This window comes from Corapipo altera, unplaced genomic scaffold (assembly GCF_003945725.1).
Source record: "Corapipo altera isolate COAL_440 unplaced genomic scaffold, ASM394572v1 61286, whole genome shotgun sequence".
Lineage (NCBI taxonomy): Eukaryota > Metazoa > Chordata > Aves > Passeriformes > Pipridae > Corapipo > Corapipo altera.
The window spans coordinates 7,222,249-7,243,849 of NW_020884907.1; the positions used below are offsets into that span (position 1 = coordinate 7,222,249).

The following is a 21,601-nucleotide window of genomic DNA, read 5'->3' on the forward strand; positions in this document are numbered from 1 at the left end:
GCACGGGTACTGCAAGTTCTAGTGGCCATCAGAAGAGACCACATGAGCTGAACAAAAATAAAGTCCTAGTACCTCTCTGGCCTGGGCATGTTATCTACATAAAAATCTTAAAGCTTCAGTCATGCTATCTTCGATCAAATAAGCAGTAGATTTCTACTGCAAAACCATGGTGTTTGGAAAAGGTCACTTTATTAAAAAAACCACAAACAATTAACAAATGCCTATTTTTAAAATGGCCAAATTAATTCATTTCCATTTCATTCTCTAACTAGCAGAAAAGAAAGGGCAAAAATATAAAGAAAGAGATTTCAGAGGCCATACTAATATATTTCTTTAACATCAAATTGTCACATGTTCAATAAAAAACTTTAGTGGATCATGGTGGATTAGCCTAGAAATATTACCTAAAGGTGTAGTTTGTTAAGAGATCTTACCTCAGCAAAATGAATTAGAGGGATGAAATTGCTTGTAAATATCACATTTAAACCATATTTTTTTAATATATCTTTATATATTGTGGGAAGTTTTCACTCCCATTAAACTTTGCTTTAATACAGACGTTCTGGATTTTTTACGCTAAGAATGGAATAACGCATGTGACTCAGATCTGCATGTCTTTATCTCAAGTTAGATATTCACCATTCCATTTATCACTAGAGTTTGCTGTCTTATCTTGAAAAACCCCATATAACTTTTGACAGAGAATATGTAATCCTAGAAAAAATGGAAAAACTTGACCTCTTCCCATATATATAGATATATATTTGCAGATCCGTACAAATCTAGGTTCCCAGCAGTCTGATGCTTTGCTCTCTTATGCGAGTGATTGCTCACAACCCTGTTAAAGGCAGCACACAGCTACCCAGTAGCCTGTTTTCTCATGATGGGTCTGATCTTCAGGGATGCTGAGCACACATGAGCACACACCAAGATCCTCATCTGCTTTCCTTGGAAACAGAAAGCAAAAGATTCTATTCCTCATCATGTTCATCACCAGTATTTTAGCTGTTGGCTTCAGAGGTTGTGAAGTAAGATTTCCCAGTACCATCAAAGACCTGCTCTGTACTCTGCAGAATAAGGTCCTACAGTGACTAAGCTTGCAGGAGGCAAGCTGCTGACAACAGAGTGCTTTTATGTGGAAGTGGGAGCTGAATATGTCAGAGAGAGGGTCTGTCTTGTGGAATTCCTTTGCTCAGCGAATAAAACTTGGGCTGGACAGAGTGCAAGGGTTTATTTACTACCACAGTACTCTTCCTGCATGCCTGAGCAGCAAAGCTGCTAGTAACCACCTATTGAGACGCTTTACCTGACTCAAACTAGCTAGTGTTTTTTGAATGTATCCTAATAGCATCCTGATGCTAAAGTGTGACCAAAGCTTTAGATCTTGTTTGGTCTGAAAGAAATCAAACTATCCAATGTAAAAAATTTTGTTTCCTCCTTCTGGAAAGCTTTTCAGAGACAGGCCGACTGTTACTACTTGAAGTAAGTTTCTAAACAGACAAACAAACACACAAGTGTATGCATAATATTTACATTCAGTATCCAGACAATTACGTGGGCAGGGAAAGCTCATTTCAGTGCAAAATTCTTTTGCACTTTCTACACAACATCTGAGGTTGCTACAAAAGAATGCCTGTTTTTCTTGTTTCCTATTGTGGTAATTCAAAACATTTATCTGGTACAATTTATGGTTGACAAAAACCAGCTAAGTAGAGACAGTTAGTAAGACTTGCATCACACAGGAACTTTTTGAAGCTGTGAGAGTTTAGTTATAGGAACTGGGGCTTTGTGAGGTGCTAACTCTGTGCTTTAGCAACCTAAGACCTTACCCCTTGGAGCAGCTGCTTAGTATGTACATTGTGTTACACCATGTCTCTGATACCTAGTTAGTAGAGGTCAGTTAAGATTTTTATACACAGCATGGAAAATGCAATTTACTGTTGGACAGAATAGCTGGGATTTGTGTTTCTGCATGTTAACTGCAGGCTCAGATTTTGAATGAGCCAGGTTAATCCTCATTACTTGCTTCATATTTTCTTGCTACATATCCACAAGCTGTGAGCAAAAATGTGTCAGTCAGGTCCTCTCTTCCCTCCCCACAGAAAAGCATGGTTTTGAGACCTCTGACTGGACTGTAACCATGCATCACCCATACAGAAACATCTGGCATTTTAGAAAAGGCACAAGAAAATGGCATTTTCAGAAGGGTAAGATCCTGCTCTGCACATAATTCATAGAAGTCTTTCCCTAAGCAACTTTTGAGGTACTGAAATACATTTTAAAGGCCTAAGTCCACTGACATCTGCTTCTAAGTCTGTGTGAGAACTGTGTCATGATCATGTTGTAATCTCCTTGTCAAGTATGCCTATAAAATCCCAAAGTGTTAGAAACATTCCAGTGAAGTCAAGACCAGTGGAGAATTAAGCTAACACATCTGTGTTGCATGCTATTGATGATGGATTAGCCTTTGAAAAGTCCTCTGGGTCTATCTGGTTCCTAGGAGACTTTTAGAAGAGCCCACAGGGTCAGCACATTGATTTCTTGATACAGAGGAAAATAAAATCTTGTCAGGAAGAAGAAGGGGGACAAATCACTTCTACACTCCCTGACATCAGCCATCTACTGAAGTGCATGTTGACATCTCTCAATCCCTCCCAAAATGAAGTGACAGTATTTCAAAGATTCATTCAGCTATAGAGCACCACATTCTTTCCCACAGACAGCTTGAGTCTGATTCAGCTCTTGATCCCAGCTGACAGCCACTGCCCTCCTGCCAGGCTGCCTACAGGCTTCCTACAGTAGGCAGCAGAAAAACAGAAGGGAGAGAAAGGGAGAAAATAAAATTAAAATGTAATTTTTTTTTCCCCCAAAATGAAGAATGGAATTCTTTAACTCTAAACATGCTTGTTTACTTACAGAAAGAGTATTTCAGGCACAAAAGGTTTGAGTCAGTCACATACCAGGTTAAATTGAAATAGTATCAGGATTGTCCCATGCAGTGTAGTCAGCTATATTATCCCCTATCAAGAAGTTGAAGCTGCAGTTTTTGTATACACACATATATGTAAAGTATATGTCTTTCACACTATGCTTTCCTGGTCTGAGTTGATTCCGGTAGGGTTTATGTAACAACAGTATCTGTCATAAGGGCTGTTGTCCTTGTAAGAACAGACAATGATACTGTCTTTAGGTGCCACAAAAATGTTGTCTTCAATTTCAGGGCAAGCAGTGCTGTCCCTGCTGGGAGAAGAGCTCTTCTTCTCCAAGGCACTGTATGTGGAGCCATCTCCCACACACAGAGTCACCGGCATCTGTGGGTAAGGGGTCTCCAGGTATTTCAGCATGTCCTCCTGTTCCACTTTACTGATGAGGCTGCTGCATTCTCCCATGGTGGCAGCGGCGGTGGTGCAGACGAACACGGAATTCTCCTCACCCCGTAGCACTCTCCTGTCTCTCTGGTATGCTTTCTTGGCCAGTTGGTCACAACTCCCCTTGCCAGACTCCAGGTCTGAGGGGGTCCTCAGCAGCTCCATGACATCTCGGTCCTTCACTCGCTTACAACACGGACGCATGTCCTCGGGCCATTTGGTGCAGCCGTCGGTCTTTCTGGTGAGGGCAATAGCGGCGATGCCCGGCAGGCAGATGGCTGGCCCGATGGCCAGCAGCGGGATATCTCCCAGGGTCTCTCCCTTCATGCCAGACACGGTGAACATGAAGCCGAACACTAGGAAGACGCTGACCAGAGCCACCACCAGCCCCGTCCGGGGGTTGATGTCGTCGGGTCTCAGGGTCCGCGCCATCCTGCCGCTGAGCGCGGGGACACTTCCCTCCACCGGAGCGCCCCTCGGGACAGGGGACAGATGTGTCCCGGTAAGCGACTCAAGTTTCCCAGACACTGAAGCGCGGAGAACTCCGACTGCCGGCACCACTCGCCTTCCCGTCGGTGAAGCCGCAGACGGAGGGCGGGCCGGAGCCGGGAGCCGTTCTGCCTCCTCCCTCCCTCCCTCCCTCGCTCTTCGGAGCCGCCTTGAGCTGCGCTGAGGCGGGAGCGGCCCTCCCTCCTCCGGCAGCCCCGCCGCGCCCTCCCACGAGTGGGCTCGGGGGGTTCAAACCCCGGCAAAGGGCGGGAGAAGAGACACCCAGGCGGTTTTAAGCAGTCGGCGGGCGGGGAGCAAGCGGCCGCGAAGGAATACCTGCCCTGACGCCTCCTCCTCATCCTCCTCCTCCCCCTCCTTGTCCTCCTCCTCTGGCCCCGCCGGAGCCCCGCAGCAGCCGTGAGTACGCGCACGGCCCCCGATGCCGCGGCGCGGGTGCTGCGGGTTGATACCGGGGGGTCGGCGGAGTTCCCCCACTTGATGGCCACCACTGCTTGGCCGGCCCTGCCGCCACTCCGGGCAGTCTTTCTCTCACGAGTGGACCCCCGACTGGCTTCCTTCCCGGGGGAGTCGGCCTGCGCATCCTGCGTACGGACCTCCGCCCCGAAAGTCCCTGTCTCCGCGGGGACAGGGCTTGCGGACTAAATCCTCCCCAGGGCAGGCAGCAGTCTTGCCCCGAGTCCTTTCCTCAAGGTACAAGTGGAGAGTAAGGCTTCAGGAGATGCTGTGCTGCAGCTGGATTTCACCTCGAAGGAGGCCCTTAGGGAAAAAGCCTCTCCCGGCGTTATTCCCTCCCCAAGACCCCAGAGTGAACTTAGATGCCGGGATGCATCTCGCAGGGGTTTCCTTGGTTTCAAAGGTGTGCCGGCTGTGATGGTGATGTTCCATTCCTGTGTTTTGATGCACTTGGGTGATGGCAAAGTAAGCACCTCGAGGTGAATAAGTATAGGAAAGAATCTGAAATGTGTGGGAATATGGAAATGCAGCAGCATGATCGGGAAGGTTGCCAGTGAAATAAAGGAGTAAATGCTTCCACCTGGGGAGTGATACTGGGAGATGAAAAGGAATGATACCAAAGAGCTTTCAAGAAAATTAAGATAATAGAAAAGGACACACTGAACTAAATTGTGAAACCATGATTTCTCTTAAGTTTTTCCATTAACATAATTCCTTTTCCTCATACTTCCAATTTGGAAAGCTCAGAAAAGCCAATTTAGGAAATGCACAAATGCTCCTCAACTTTAAGTCATGAAACAACCTGGATCTTATTTACCCTCCCTACAGTACAACATGAACAGAGCACATCTGGGTTGTAGGTTTCTAAACTGCCTGAGAATACCCTTTCATTAATGGGAACAGCTCCTGCCTTACAGGACACTTTCTTCATAAATGGGATGTCAAGTTATAGCCTTTGCTGTTTAATTTGAAGGATGAGTAAGTGGAAGTAGAAGTATACACTGGGAAGAGTTATTAAGTCAGTGGCAGTGACCTGGGTTTGAGATTAAAAGTTTGTAATGGACCATGATCGTTGTTTCAACTTGTACTCCAGAAGGTTGTCCAGTAAAATCCGCACTGAACCTCCCACCTGTTGCCGCATGGTCTGAAATAGGAATAATTTGGACTTTGTTAGAAATACTCTTCTTGACTGAAAGACTTAAAAATCAAAACCTTTCAGTTAGATTTCAGCACAAGTTAACTTCTACTTTTGCCACTGTGCAGGATTTAGCCATACAAGAAATGACAGTAGTGTCTTGGCTCCTGTTTTCCAGAGTGAGAATTTGCTTTTTGTTTCCATCTGCTGTTATTCAGATACACAGCTTTTATGTCTTCACACTGGAATTAATAATGCCTTTTTTTACCCGTCTGCTGAATTCTGTAGGAAAGGAAGTGATTAACCTTCAGCCAGTCTGTCCCACATAAATAAAGTATTGTAAAGTGTAAGTTATGAGCACTGTTGTGTTGATAACTAATGCCATGAAAGTCACCATTCCCTGCTCCCTGACCTTCTTTCACCTCCCTTATTGCATTTGAATAGTCTTTCAAAAAATTGGAGATTGGTCTTTAGTTGAAAAAAACTCTGATGTTTGGAAGGAACAATTACCTGAAATTGTATTCATCAACAGTCCTTCAGAAAAAGAAAAAGTGCATCACTATATGACACAGAATTGTAAATATTAGTGGCATCAGTGGAGAGGAAAAATACCTTAAGAGCTGCAGTACATGTCAGAATATCTAAGAGGAATAAAAATGGCCCTTCAAATTTAAGTGACAGGCTTACTGAGATGGAAGAAAGAACATCTACTTTGAAACAGAAAGCTATTAGTGGACAGAAGAATACGGAAAATGTCAGGATAAAGGTGGAACTAAATGCCTTCAATTTGTCCCTTTGTGAGTGTTTTCAAAACAAGATGTTTTCTTCCTGGGAGAGGGGTTAGGAGAGGGAAAACAAACACCCTGTTCCAGGAAAGCATGCTACAATTGTTAAAATGGTCTTGCAAATCTAGAAATCAAGAGATCAGCAAGTATCACTTAACATAACTGAGTAACAATACAAATAGTTGAATTTTCTGTCCTGTTAATAACACAACCTCTTTTGAGGTGAAGCATGTTTCTGTTCTGGTGCTGTACAGAAAAATTAGGTACTCAACAACTTTTTTGCCTCAGTCTGCCATGGCAACCTCTCTTCCCACACTTCTCAAGTGGATGTACTGCAAGATGGGGACTGGGGCCTAAAAATGGTTCCCAGTGTAATAGATCAGGTTTGTGATCACCTGAGGAACCTGAACACACCAGTTTATGGGATCCAGTGAGATGCTGTGCTGGTTTTGGCTGGTTTAGAGTTAATTTTCTTCACAGTGTCTAGTATGGGGCTGTGTTTTGTATCTATGCTGAACACAGGGGTGACAACATAAAGTAGTTTCTGTTATTGCTGGGAAGGGGTTACACAGACTCAAGACCTTTTCTGCTTTTCCTACTGCCACACTGGTAAGGAAATTGGGGGTGTGTGGGAGACTGGGTGTCAGAGACTGAAATGGTTAATGATTTATGCATTCTAGGAGACTTTTGCAGGCTTTTGACTTGCATGATACCTCTGATGAGCAGTCGGGCCCCTCCCTCCCTCCAGTGCTGAAGGTGTGAAGCCCTGAAAAGGCAAGAAGCCGAGCTCGCAGGCTTTTGACTGTTGATACATCTGATGAGCAATCAGGCCCCTCCCTCCCTAAAGGCGGGAACCGGGCGAGACACAAAAAAAACTCAGCACAGACCCAGGAGTTGTTGGAGGCTCGAGGCATGGCCCGTGATATAATAACTCATAACTTCTTAGAGTATGGGGGCTTCCCCCCTTCACCCCCAGCAGATCAAGGCCACCACTTCAACTGACAGACATGGAAGCATCGCTGGACCCCGTGGGCGGTGACTATATACATCTGTCCACTCTGAGCTTTTCTTTCCCTTACTCTCCCTTGCTCTTATCCTGCCTTTCTCTCCCCTATGCATTTTCTTTCCCTCCCCAAAGGTTATCTCTGTGTCACATTGTTGTATGACAGCACCCAAACTGCTAGCATGCCTGTTAATACAGAATTGTTAAAATAAATCTCGTCAATATATGTTTTCAAACACCGATTATTTAGTGTCGTTTCGCTTTAATCCACCCCAAAGGAATTATTGATAAAACCTGGGTTACCCCCTCCACCCCCTTTTTCCTGGGGCGGGACGTAACACTGGGAGCAGACACAGCCAGGACAGGTGACCCAAATTGATCAAAGGGATATTCCAGACCACACAACATTATGCTGAGTATATAAAGTGAGGGAAAGAAGGAGGATGGAAGGGACATTTGGAATGATAATGTTTGTCTTCCCAAGTCATCCCTTATGCGTGATGAGGTCCTGCTCTGCTGAAGGTGGCTGAACACCCACCTGTCCATAGGAAGCAGTGAAAGAATTCCTCATTTTGTTTGCAAAAGCCTGGCTTTTGCTTTCCCCTTTATCTCAATCCAAAAGTTTTCTGAGTTTTACCCTTCTGATTCTCTGCCCAGTACGAATGGTGAGGGAGTGAGTGAGCAGCTACATGGGGCTTGGCTACTTGCCGGGATTAAACCACAACAGATGCATCCCAGACTCCCAAGGGAATTGGCTGATGTAGTTGCCAAGCCACTCTCTATGGTATTTGAAAAGTGCTGGCAGTCAGATGAATTCCCAGGTAATTTGAAAAGGGGAAATATTGGACCGATCTTTTAAAAAGGTAGGAAAGAGGACACTGGAAACTACTGACCTTTCAGCCTTCCTGGGTTGACATTTCCTATTAAAAGCTACACAATGCTGCAAAAAGAAATAGACCAAACTCACCCCTGTGCCTGGGAAGATTATGGAACAGATCCTCTTAGAAGCTCTGCTAAGGCACATGGAGGATAGGGAGGTGATTTGTGACATAAAACCAGCATGGCTTCACCAAGGACAAGTCCTGCCTGACCAACCAGGTGGCCTTCTATGATGGAGTGACTACATCAGTGGACAAGGGAATGACTAGGGATGTCATCTATCTAGATTTCTGTAAGGTGTTTGACATGGTCTCTAACAACATCCTCCTCTCTAAACTGGAGAGAGAAGGATTTGACTGGGGAGCTGTTCAGTGAATAAGGAATTTTTTGGACAATCAAATCCAGAGGGTAGTGGTCAACAGCTCAGTGTTCATATGGAGATTGGTAATAGGTAGTGTTCCTCAGGGATCTGCACTGGGACAAGTGCTGTGTAACTCACCCTCACTGCTGGAGAACCATCAGCAGATTTGCAGTCAACCTGTTTTGAGTGGTTTGAGGGGTGCAATTGATGTGTCTGAGGGATGAGATGCCATCCAGAGAGACCTGGACAAGATCAAGAAGTGTGCCCACAGGGATCTCAAGTGGTTTAAAAAGACCAAGTGCAAGATGTTGCACCTGGGTCAGAGCAACCCCCAGTATCAATACAGATTGGGGGATGAATGGAACAAGAGCAGCCCTACCGAGAAGGACTTGGGGGTGCTGGTGGATGAGAGGCTGGACAGGATCCAGCAATGTGAGCTTGCAGCCCAGAAAGCAAATTCTATCCTGGGCTGCATCAAAAGCAGTATGGCCAGCAGGGCAAGGGAGGGGATTTTACCCCTCTACTCTACTCTGGTGAGACCACAGCTGCAGTGCTGCATCCAGCTCTGGGGTCCCCAGCACAGGAAGGACATGGGCATATTGGAGTGCATCTAGAGTAGGGTACCAAGATGATGATTGGTGGGATGGAGTGCTTCTCCTATGAGGAAAGGCTGAGAGAGTTGTTGAACCTCATGAGATTCCCATGGGCCCACTTCTCCATCTTGTGAAGGTCCCTCTGGGTGGCATCCTGTCCTTCATGTGTGTCAACCACTCCACTCAGCTTGGTGTCATCTCCAAATTTGCTGAGGGTGCACTCAATCCCTTTATCTATGTCATTAGACATATGTCATCTGGTTCAAAGTACAGGCCCCTGAGGGACAGCACTTGTCACTGATGTCCATCGAGACTCTGAGCCCTTGACCACTACTCTCTGAATGTGACCATCCAAGCAATTTCTTATCAATCTAAAAGTCCACTCATTAAATCCATCTATCTCCTATTTAGATAGCAGGATGTTGTGGGGGACCACGTTGAAGGCTTTACAGAAGTCCAGATAAATGGCAACCGTTGCCCTTCCCTTGTCCACTGATGTAGTCAATCAATCCATTCCTTTTTCCAGTCACTGGGAATTTCTTCTGACTGCCATGGCTTTGCAAATATGATGGAGAGTGACTTACCAACTACGCTAGCCAATTCCCTGAGGACTCTGGGAAGTATCTCGTTGGATCCCATAGACATGTATGTTCAGGTTCCTCAGGTGATCATGAACATGATCTCATACTGTAGGAAGAACTTTTCTTCCGAGGCCTCCATCTTGCAGTCCATCAACTCATGAGGTGAGGGAATAGAGACTGGCAATGAAGACTGAAGCAAAACAGTTGAGTACCTCAGCCTTGTCTCATACATCATTACCAGTTTTCCTGTCATGCTAATCAGAGGGGCACATTTTCTTTGATCTTTCTTTATTACTATGGAACAATCAAAACAGCTATCCAGATCAGCAACTTGAGATGTGCTACATTCCTTCTGGTTTTTATGTAGGTTTGATGGTAGAGATCAGAAAAGAATGGATCAAGATGGATGTGCTGGAAAGGGTACTGATTGAGTAAGAGGTAATTTTTCTTAAACACTTCTCTGAACCTGTTGCCTTGCAGATGTGATTGTGTGCTTCTGCCAATGGCTTTTTGCAAATGCAAAGCCTTTCTCTGACCAGGCAGTACTGCAAAATCCATAGAAAAGTGTGTGTGGCATATTCTTTAATATCCTACAGTTAAAAGATCTGGTAGAGGGAGTTTCAAATTAATACACTACAACTGACAGCTGGCTTTTTGATAAGATCTCAGCCACACTATATGAGGACTCTAGAAGTTCTTAATAACAGGTAAAATTAGACTCTTGTTTCCACCTTCCAAGCTCTGTGGCAATGCTAAAACTTGATACTGCTTCTGAATGTGGGATCATGTAAGTCCTACCTATAATCTGGATATGGAACACAGGACTAGTTTGGCTGACAAGGATTGAGATGCTCAAGTTTCAAGCTTTTACAGTTATGCACTTGTGAACACATTTGAGCCAGCCCATTACCCTGGGCAGACAATCATACTGCTGAGGTCACTGGCAGGCACTTCAAACCCTCTCAAGAGCTGCTTCACTAAGTCCTAGCAAGTACTGCTTGCTAAAGTGGATGCTGAACGCGCCACATCCATCTCCAGGCCCTCTTGAATATTGTGTTTTCTTGGCAACATTCACAAGAAGAAATACTCGAGAATTTCTTTGTGTTGTGCAACTGTGTGCTGTGATCCTCATGCACCTCAATTAATAGATTTTTTTTCCCACTTAACAATGCTTGTTGTTCAACCAGCTCCACATACCAAATTACCTTATTTATATTTCTTAGGGGATCTGTCTAGCTACACCCTATGGCTCTTCCATGCTTCTGAACTGTGCTCAAAGCCCCAGGCAGTTCTTAGTGTTTTCATGTCCTCAAGCACAAAAAGTTCACCTGAGGGAGGCTTATTGGACTCTGGCTGTTCACTGATGCCCCTGAGTCTTGATCTTTGTTGACAATCATTTGTGCTTGACTGCTGATTGCTGGCTGATTGGCTGGATGTGGAAGAATTCTCCTGATAAGAGCATTCGATCAATAAACAAGGGGGCAAAAGGGAAACAACAGATGCCTGAAGGGCTTGTGCTTTGTCACTGAGCCTTCACAGAAGGAGTGAGATTCAAAAACCCTGGCAGTGAGTCAAGCATCCATCTTGAGGTGGGGACTTAGCAGGGTTGCTGTGGAAGAAGTACAGGCTGCCGTATGAGCCACATCAACAGCTAATAAATTAGCCTGTAGCATTCAATGAGAACTTTGTCCATCTGCATCATATTTCCTGATATGCTCTTTCCCTTTGGGAGACTTCTTATTAAATATACTTTATTACTTCTGTTGAAGATTACTCAAAAGATGCAATAAATTCAGGGAAGTCACAAGTATGGTGAGTTATGCACAGTGGTAGATAATGGGCAGCATGCTTTGTCCCAAAAAACTTAGCAAACACTTCTGAAAAGGTGTCTCTACTCAAATTGCTTGTCTGTGGAGAAAGAAAAAGGGAAAATAACCCATGTCAGGTTGTCTTGACCTAGCTCTACAGAAGAAGCTAATAACTTTGGGTGTGGTGAAACACCTTTAAAGCAGTTTTAAACATAATCATGTAGAAATGTATGACTGTGTACTAGGGTCTTTACAATGACTAATTCTTTCTATGAAGCTTGCTGACACCCTTCCTGTCTGTTTAAGAAAAGTAAGTAAATGAGGGAACTCATCAAAAGACTATTTCTATGTTCCTTGCAGGCTCTGGAAGAGTGGTACTTCCCAAGACAAGCGAATTTGAAACAAATTTTAATGGGGATGGACTTCATTGAAGTATATAGCTCGAACTATGCAAATATCTCTTTAAAATTATTCTATGCTGTGGATATGAAACAAGCAGTGAAATCATTGTCATAACGCTCCTGATTGCCTGACCTCTGATTATTTAGTGTCACATCTCCACCTTGCTAAGATATAGCAGTTAATCCTGGGAAACATTTCCAGGCATATGAATGACAAGAAAAGAGTCAGAATCAGTCAACATGGATTCACAAATGTGAAGTCATACTTGATCCATATAATAACCTGCAGTGAAATGACTGGCCTGGTAGATGAGTGGATATTGTCTACTTGGACTTTTGTAAGGCCTTTGACATTGTCTCCTGTAAGATCATCATAGATGAGCAGCTAATATATGGCTTGGGTGAGCAGTGAGTTGGACAGAAAACTGGTTGAATGAGCAGACCAAATGTTGGTGTTTAGTGGTACAACATCTACTGGATGCCAGTGACAAGCAGTGTACCCAAGGACTCAATACTGGTTGCTTCAACAATCTTCGTTAATGAGCTGGATGATGAGGCAGAGCGCACTATCAGAAACTTTTCAGATAACATAAAACTAGGAGGAGCAGCTGGTATCGAAGGGTCATGGAGCCATCCAGAGGGACATCAACAGGTTCAAGAAACAGACTGACAAAAACCTGATGAAATTCAGCAAGGGGAAATTCCAAGTCCTGCACATGGAGAGAAAAAAAAAAATTAACACCCCCCCCCCACATATATACATATATATCATCATCATCATGGCCAGTCTTTGCGAATGAAGATCCGGGAAAGGTCTCCACCCACATTTGTTACCAGCGCGCTGGTGATACAGGGCTTTGCAAATGCAGGTAAGGCCTTCGAGCCTGCGCAATGGATTTTTTAGGTGAGACAGAGTGTGTGCTGAACTGAGCCCACCCTTTAATCCTAAGGTTCGTCTACCAGGGCTGAGCGAGCTTGGACGGTGGCAGTGAGGTCCTCAGGACGTAGGTTTGTTTAGAGTGACCTTCTCTTAGATGGATGGCCTTACAGGGCTGACGAGCTCCATCTGCCCGGGTTTAGAGTTGTCCTTCTCTTCTGTGTGTTCCAGGGCTCCCCTCCCATCTCCCACGATGGCACTGTCCGCCCAGGCGAAGCTCCCATTTTCTCACTCCTTTCCACGCCCGGGGCCGCCGGGGGTGAGGCCCCAGTGCCCGGGGCTGGGTTGCTCCATCGCCATTGAAACGATCGCTCGAGAAATTAAAAAAAAAAAACACAAAAAAACCCAGAAGAAAATAAGCTGAAAAACGGTCAAATAGCATTAAAGTGTTTCCAAAGGTTTCACTAGAGGTGGAATAAGAAAAGCCTAAGAGCTTCTGAGAGCCTCACCCTTTATGGATGTCAAAATCCTCAAAATAGTAAGATGATGCATAACACTAAGATCAGTCATTAAAGCCAGTTTATAATATGCAGAAAGCATAATACTTGAGGCATAGGTTAAGGCTAAAACTTAAATATTACTTATATATAATACTTGTATATAAGCAGCACACATTTATTTCTTTAACAAATAAACCTTTTTAGCCTTCTTTGTCCAAAAGGCTGAGAATTGTCAGGCTGGTTGTAGAAGATGAAAAATCTTGAGTTGTTCCTTGGCCTCTCTGATGATCCCTCCATCCCTAAACTCCATCAATGACTTGAACTCTGACCCTGAGAATGGCAAGATGTAATTCTTCATCTCAATGTCATAAACCCCCACATTCTGCTCTGGACATTTCAAACTTTTACATACATATATACATATGTATATATATATATACATACATATATCTATACACACACGTGTGTGTGTGTATAGATATATATACAAATATATATATCTATATAGATATATGCATGCTATGTGCTGCCCAGCTGGAAAGCATTTTGGCAGAATAGGATGTGGGGGTCCTGGTGGATACTAAGTTGAACCAGCAGTGTGCCTTTGTGGCAAAGAAGGCGAATTGTGGTCTGGGCTGCATTGTAGTAGGAGGAGTATTGCCAGCCAGCTGGCAGGTGATCCTGCCCCTCCACACTGGTAAGGTTACACCTAGAGTACTTTGTCTAGTTCTGGACTCCTCAGTGCAATAGAGCCATGAACATAATGGAGAGAATAATTTCTTCAATGGACTTTTCAATGGAAAGGTTATTAAGACGACTTGGAGACTGGAGCACCTCTGCTATGAGGAAAGGGTGAGGGAGCTGGGACTCTTCAGCCTGAAGAAGAGAAGACTCAGAGGGATCTTGTCAATGTATATAAATATCTGCAAGGAGGTTGCAAAGAGGATGGAGCAAGGCTCGAAGTGGTGCCCAGGGACAAGACCGGAGGTGGTAGGCACAAATTAAAACACAGAAGATTCCCTTCGAACCTCAGGATACACTTTTTCATTGTGAGGATGACCAAGCACTAGAACAGATTGCCCAAAGAGATGGTGGAGTCTCCATCCTTGGAATTACTCAAAAACCATCTGGACATGGTCCTGGCAAACTGCTGTGGACAACCCTGCTTGATCAGAGGTGTTGGATCAGATGAACCTCAGGAATTTCTTCCAATGTGCACCACTCTGTGATTCTTCAATGATAGAGAAAATGATGGATGAGTGTGTGCATGTGGGTGGGCACAGCCTGAGCAGTCTCTCATCACTGTGTGCAGGGGCACTGGAGGCAGAAGAAGGGCAAAAGGCATTTTTTACTGGAGAAGGGGATGCAAGTAACTCCCTTTGAAGGAGGTGAAATCTGCACGGTGCACCAGGTGTTCTCTGGGAGAAAGAATGCAATGTGACATAAGGCATGGAGCAGCTGTGTTCTTGAATACCATGAAATCTGCTTTTTTTCAGGGGCAGTCTGTCTGATCCCTGTCAAATGGTGATGGCTTCCCTCCACCATCTGGTCCACCAGACCATCAGCCATCACCTGGCTGGAGGCACCAGAGCATCTTGCTGCAGTCCCATGGTAGCTTCTCAGCTCTCAGGCATTCCCTAGCAGCCCCCCTTCTTGCTGCCTTTGGGAAATACCTGTTGCTTTACCTGCCACCACCCCACAAGCTGTGTATCTCAGAGCAGCTTCCTCAACCAGTGCCCTCTAGCAGCTGCAGGGCCACAGAGGTTCCTCAGCAGACACATCTCACCTCAGCCCAGATAGTTACTGGTGGTGAAAATCTTTCAGGCCCTCTCTGAAGTCCCAGGAGTGAGAGCCTAGCGACAAGATAGGTATCTGTCAGCTCTGCTGTCCCAGTGATCGATGCCCAAAGCCAGCAATCAGAGCAGCTGGGGATCAAATCATCAGCACGTACATGCTGCGCAATTCTCCTTTTTGTATTTGGCCATCAGGTCCATCAGACCAAGGTCAGGGAGTGAAAGAAGTCTGTCCAGGCTTTCTTCCAACGAGTGTGAGCTGCTGGAGATTGACTTCAGAGGAAACACAGTTTGAATTTTAGCCACAGGTACCACCTCTGAGGATTTTGGGAGGAAGGATGTGAAGAAATAGTTGTTAGGAAGATAGTGCTGTTTTCCTCCATGCATAGTGCATGGAATAGGTGAGAAGGGGTAGTAGTCATAAGGTCTCTATGATGCAGTGTGAAAAAATCTGATGTTCTGTTGCCCAAAGGAAAATGCGTGTGGATCACCATGGCCCTTGAATGCCACTGGTTGCCTAAAAATCAAGAGCTGACTTGTACAGACACCACTTATAAGAGTGGCTGAATGTATACTTTATTGACCTTAGTGCCCTACTGGACTAAATGGGCAGTTATAGGGTAGCTTCACAGATGGTAATATTCCCTTTCTATGGATTCAACCACTTTTCCTGAAGCTGCACCTGTAGTATCCATTATCCAACTAAGCTGTTGCAGATAGTGGGATGACGACAACCATGAGTCAGCCATGGTTCTGCACTGTGTCAGGGAGCAGGATTTAAAGGTAGGGTTATATGTTCATTGTGCTGAAGGCACAGTACTGTGAATGTATAAACCAGATTCTGGTGTTTACTACATGAGGAGGTTGAAGGACAGTGACGGGGGAGGACTCTGCCAGCGTTACACGCCTTCCAATGTAATAGGGTGTTCTTGTGTTTCAAAGGCATTTGAGGCAGAGAGGGTATTAAAGTTTTTATAGCTGTACACTTGGAGTGCTTGCAATACTTAGAGCTCGTAAAAACCTGGCATGCTGGTATCAGGGCATATCAAAAGCCTTTTAATTGCGAGCGTGGGTGTAAATACACAGCTAATTCACTCCCTTTCTATAGAACAGACCTGTATCTCTGAAGGCGCAGGGAAGAATGCCGTAAAAAACAGCTACATATGTTGCAGAGGAGGAGCAGAGCACATGAAGGTCTCCAGCCATCCTACAGGAGTAAGGGGTGGTGCAAACCAAATTTTGAGGACAGGTTCAGAATGGTCAAACCTGTTCCTCTGCCCACCCTTATCTACCCTGCATCTGTATGGAGCAGAGGTATCCTAGGCCACTCAGGGCAGCTCCATTTGAACATTGATGTGTCTTACCATCCCCCACAGATGGGCTTTAACCTTGCTGCTGGGTTTAGAGGGCCCCAGTGAACACTTACCCAGTGCTGGCCCTTCCTAGCCCATCACAACCCATTCTCTGGTGAGGCTCCATCTCTACATTCAGTATCAGGCATCAGGTACCCTATGTCCTCTGTCAAGGGATTTCCAGCCTACAAATAAGGCAATGTGGCAAATTCCTTTCTTGCTTTGCAGGTTGCTGTGAAATACTGTCCAGTGCATATGTGCAAAATTGTTTAATTCACTTCCACCAAAGCACATATCTTTCACTGCATTATGGTAGGGAAGACATGGTAACATAAATTTTATAATAGGCTTTTTTCTCCTTTCTGCAAAGTGCAGGTGGTTCCTTAGACTCTAATGGCATTTTGGGTCGTTAGTGTACCACAAGTGTGGGCACTGCCTCTTTCACTGGCCTGCTCCCAAAAGCCCTGGAACAGCACAACAACTATCAGAGGTCTGGTCCAAAGACCCGCAGGGGACGACACTCCTAAAGGAGGAGCCAGTTTGCTTCCTGCTTTCCTGACTGCCAAGCAGACAGGCACAGCTTGTGCAGCGCCATCCTAACACAGGATAAAGACCCTTGGGTAAGCATGTTCTTGAGGCTTTCAGTAGACCCCAAACGCCCACTTCCAAAGCCTTGTTTTCATTTTCTGTTCAGGAAGCCACATTCAGCTGAAGCCATGGAATATGGGCATCAAAGACTCCTTGTCTAGACAGACAGCTCATATGAGGTGCAGCCACTTGGCTTGAACACCTCCTCAACCCACCCACCTATAGAGAGTGAGCACAGGCCAGTTTGGGACCCTCATCTACTGCTGTTCTGGTCTCTGAAAAGGAGCAACCAGCCATTGGGGTATTTTGACAAGTACCCTGTGCTTTGACAGGAAGCTGCAATGTGGCAGGATGAGTAATTAATTAGCCTCGTGCTGCCACAAGCGTTTCCAGTCCCAGCTGACAACAGACTAATTAAGAACATCCCTGTGGAGTCTATTTTAGATAACCATTTACTTTGATACAAATTAACAAGGGCTTTTCTAACAGTTTATTTCACAGGCGACTCATTAGATTAATTTATGGGATAAACAGCCAGAACTTGAATAGACACTTTTGCTGAAGAGTGTGCTAATCTTATCAAGGCAAAACACTTGCTCCCTTCTGATTTTTTGTGTCATTTTGTTTGTTCTCAGATGTTACCTTAACCCAAGTCGAAAGGCTTTGAAAACTGAAGTAAGTACTGGTTCTTAAGAACTGAATAATGTCCCTCGTATGTGATTTGCCCATTGGAGTAATTTGACTGAGCACCATGAGTGCTAAGTGCACTCCGTTATGAGTATCGTCTCTTTCAGCATCTTGGTGAAGATTGAGGAACCAAACTTCCTGCCACCACAATGATCCCTGCATCTGTGACTGTGGCAAACACTGATACTCATGTATCAGTGTATGAAGTGTGACTTCATGTGCAACCTCAAGGGTTTCACAGGATCTCCTGCAAAGCCTAAGAGAACCAGAAAAGGGCCCCACATCTCCCAGGTGGCAGGGAAGAGTGTCCTCCCTTCCTACATTAGCTTTCAAAAGCTTGACCCTACCTAACAACTGCACAGTTTGTCTTTAGGATCCTTCAAGAGTCTCAGACATAATCCGGAACAGAGTAGGGATGTGGGTTGATAGTGAACCTACAAGCAAACCGGTTATCTCCACTTGAGGATCTGTCCAAATGGGAAAACATTTAGGAGGATTTTACCTTCCCTTACTGTCTGCACTGCTTCACATTTACAAAGTATAACAGTGATGGTGAAGTATTTGACTCCATATCAAGGGTGAGTGGATGACAGCAGAGATGGCAGGCTGGACCTTATGTAGCATGTGATTGCATAGCTTGGGAAGAGTGCGGCTCTGGACAGAGAAAAAGAGTGAAGAACCTGAGCTGGAAGGTCTCACCTGGGGAATAAGGTGGCACCACAGCAGGAACTAAAAACTCTTTGTCTTTTTCAGCAGGGTACAGTTCTCCACATGACTGAGATCAGGTATTTCCATCATCACTAGAATTAATTGGGAAAGTCTCTTTGAAATGAATATTTGAATATCTAATATATTTTTTTTTTCCTTTTCGAGGATAATACCCAGTTCCCCATTTTCAGAAACCAGCAGAAACTTAGGTGAAAGCCACAGAGATAAATTTTTCTTTCACATTTGGTTGAAATTGGATTGTGGATATGTATACATAACCACTCTGTTGGGGAAATTGCTTAAGCTGGGGGTGACTCCCTACAAGTCATCTGCTCAGAGACACACAGATCAAGAAATGCTTCCATGCTTTTCTTTCTAAGATGCTGACCCAAACTAGAACCCCTAGATTCTTGTTTAAGCTTGTTTAAGGAAGTGAAAACTAAAAGTTTAAGTGGGATTATCAGCTTGCATTTCTTAGTACCTAATTATGTGTAATTTTTGCCTCACTCTCTCCCACTCCCAGAAATTCTACATGGGCAGAATTTGGAACATTTCCCCTGTGTCATGGCAACAGAGCTATGCTGTAGAGGCTCCACAAAGCCATACACATTACGATTTTTATCCCTTGTTGCAGGCTGGTGATGCATAAACTCTTCCTTCCCAGTCCTGTCTGACTATTTTGGAGGTAAGCAGCTACAGTGAACATCAAGTGCAACTTCATTTGCTATAGCTATCTGCTTTCCACCTCCTAATCCTTAAGGCTGTTGACGATTTCCCCCATGGTTGGATGATGGGATTTTGGTGACCCACTTCACAGGTCTGAAGGGACCACAGAGCATAGGGGAGTTGCAGTGCCCAGCCACTCTGTTGAAGCTGAGTGCTGACAGCCAGGAGGTAGCAAGGATGGAACACAATTGCTTCTAAAATGCACACTGTGTGCTTCCCATAGCAGATGCTTCTGCCTTATCTGTGTGACAGAATGTGCTGTTGACTCACAAGGCCAGACTCCTCACAGGTGAATACTGGCTTAGTGCTATCAGCTTCGATTTCTTCCTGCCAAAAGCCTCCAAGGACCCTATTAAGAAGGGGGCTTGGCTTTTTTTTAGGAGGAGTAGCTTTATATAAGCAGCCTGTGCCACACTGATGCAGTTTTTACTCCTATCCTTTTCTGATCAGTCCTCTGGGCATTCCATGGTGGCTTCCTGAGGTCACTGGCACTGCTGTGCTGACTCCTACCTGATGCGCTACTCCCTCGCCAGAGCTCAGCCTGCCAGAATGATAACTTTGTCTACCAGGAACGCTCATGTCAACTGCTGGGTGCAGCTAGGTGAGCTGCAGTTGTCACTCCTTTTGAAACTATCTGCTGGTTGTTTTTTGGTTCTTTTTAAATTACCTTTAAATATCTGCTCTCAAGAACATTGTTTGGTTTCTAAGGATGCCGTATGCATAAGAGCCCCCAGGTTGTAAACTTGTGTGTCCTTTGTGCTTTGGTGCGTTAATAGATGGGGTAGTTGGCTGTGTTGCAGTGCCTGAGGGTCTGTCTGGCCTCTAAAGCCGACTTGATGTCTTCTGCTGATTTTCCAGAGAAGAAAATCTTCATGGGACCACGAGGCGAGGGGCAAGGTCTTGTGGATGTGTTAACACCAAGTGACTACATATGGTACATATTTCTTTGCAGAGGCATGCTCAGCCCCAGTAGTAACACTGAACAGTGCATTTTACCTGATTATGCTGCTTTTTGATTTCCAGACCTCACTAAATATGCAGGTGTGATTGCTAGGTACTACCTTGCCTCTGGGTCCCAGATCATGCATTTGGTTTTTTTCTATACTCCTACCCCACTTCAGGGCAAAGCTGTCTCACGGATGATGTGGTCTGCTGCTAAATACACTGAAAACAGCCATGAAGCAGGTAGTCCTTGAGCTTAAACTGTAGAGCATTATCCTATATTTCTAGTAAGGTTATTGGTTCCTATTGTGAATTCCTGCCCTAAATACCACCCTATTTTGCCCAAGGGGAACCACCAGTAGCTGTGTTATCCCATGGCTTGTTGCAGGATCCCTGACTTCAGCAAAGCAAGTTTCTAGTGATATTTTAGCATTCATTCAGACCCTGTGTCCCTGTCAGGATCTTTTCCATAGTTCCTACTCAGGTGCTAGATGCACAGCATGTAATCAGGCAGAGGGACAAAGACTGGATAAAAAATTTCTCAGCAACATTTATTTGACAGATTCATCCTCTGTGATCAAAGACCCCGTCTTGATCCTGTTAAATTTAATGGACATTTTACTAAAAACCTCAAAAGACTAGGATATGACTCTTCCTTATTTGTGAACAAGACCATTATATCGTTACAGATTTGGAAGAAATTAAATCCCTTCCCCTACTCTTTGGGTGGGAGGAAAAGGTATTTATTATGCTTCCTCCTTGGATAATGCCTGTTCTCAGAACTGGTAATCACCTGAGACAGGAGCTGGTGTAGCCTGTGTCAGAGGAGTGTGCTATAGCAATTTCTCTCAGCATCGTATAATTAGCCCTGAATTTGGGAGGTGGCTTCTACTAGATAGAGCTAAGTTTACCTCCATGATTGCAGCTGTGCATTTTTAGTCCCTGCAACCACTGGTGCTGCAGATCCTGGCTTTGAACTTCCACTACTTTTTATTCTTTCCTGGGAGATTTGGTACAGGGAGGGGTGTTGAAATGATTTCTCTGTCTTCCCCCAAAATTTATATTTCTGGAGTGTGTCTCAAATGTACTTAGGGAAAAGGAATGAATTCAGCAGTATGACTGTGCTAGCAGAGCAAATGTTTTGCTGATGGTAGCTATTTTCCCTTTCATGTTAGCACTGAATTTGTTTTGGTATTCTTGAAATGCCGTTAAACTCTTCATTTCTTCTTTAGAGTGAGCTGAAATGGTCCCTTGTGTGAAAGTTAGCTTTGGGAAGACAGCGCTAAGCCTCTTACGAGAGCAAAGCTGTGCCTGTGTTTAGACTCATTCCATCACCCTCTGCGGCATTTGAGCTGAATCTTCTTTTTATGCCTACCACTTTCTCATTTCCTTTGGCTAGGATCCATCTTTCTTTCTGCTGAAATGTTTGGAGGGCAGACAATTCCGTGGCTGCCTGCAGATGAAACCAGATCAGTCTTCGGCACTGAGTTGTGTAACAGCTGCCCACTGTCACTACAGAGACAATTTTGGGACGGTGTCATCAGCTTTGTC

General features: G+C 44.8%; 1 protein-coding gene across 1 annotated transcript; it reads right to left on the reverse strand.

The window, feature by feature from the left end:
• Window positions 1-316: 316 nt before the first annotated feature.
• Window positions 317-3,978, reverse strand: TMEM215 (transmembrane protein 215). Its single transcript, XM_027652454.1, has one exon. It carries the CDS (start codon window positions 3,798-3,800, stop codon window positions 3,081-3,083), a length of 720 nt encoding a protein of 239 aa, XP_027508255.1. The 5' UTR covers window positions 3,801-3,978; the 3' UTR covers window positions 317-3,080.
• Between the last annotated feature and the right edge of the window lie 17,623 nt (window positions 3,979-21,601).

Excerpts from the sequence above, each read along its gene's own strand:
- TMEM215 (XM_027652454.1), bottom strand. The coding sequence starts at position 3,800 with ATGGCGCGGACCCTGAGACCCGACGACATCAACCCCCGGACGGGGCTG.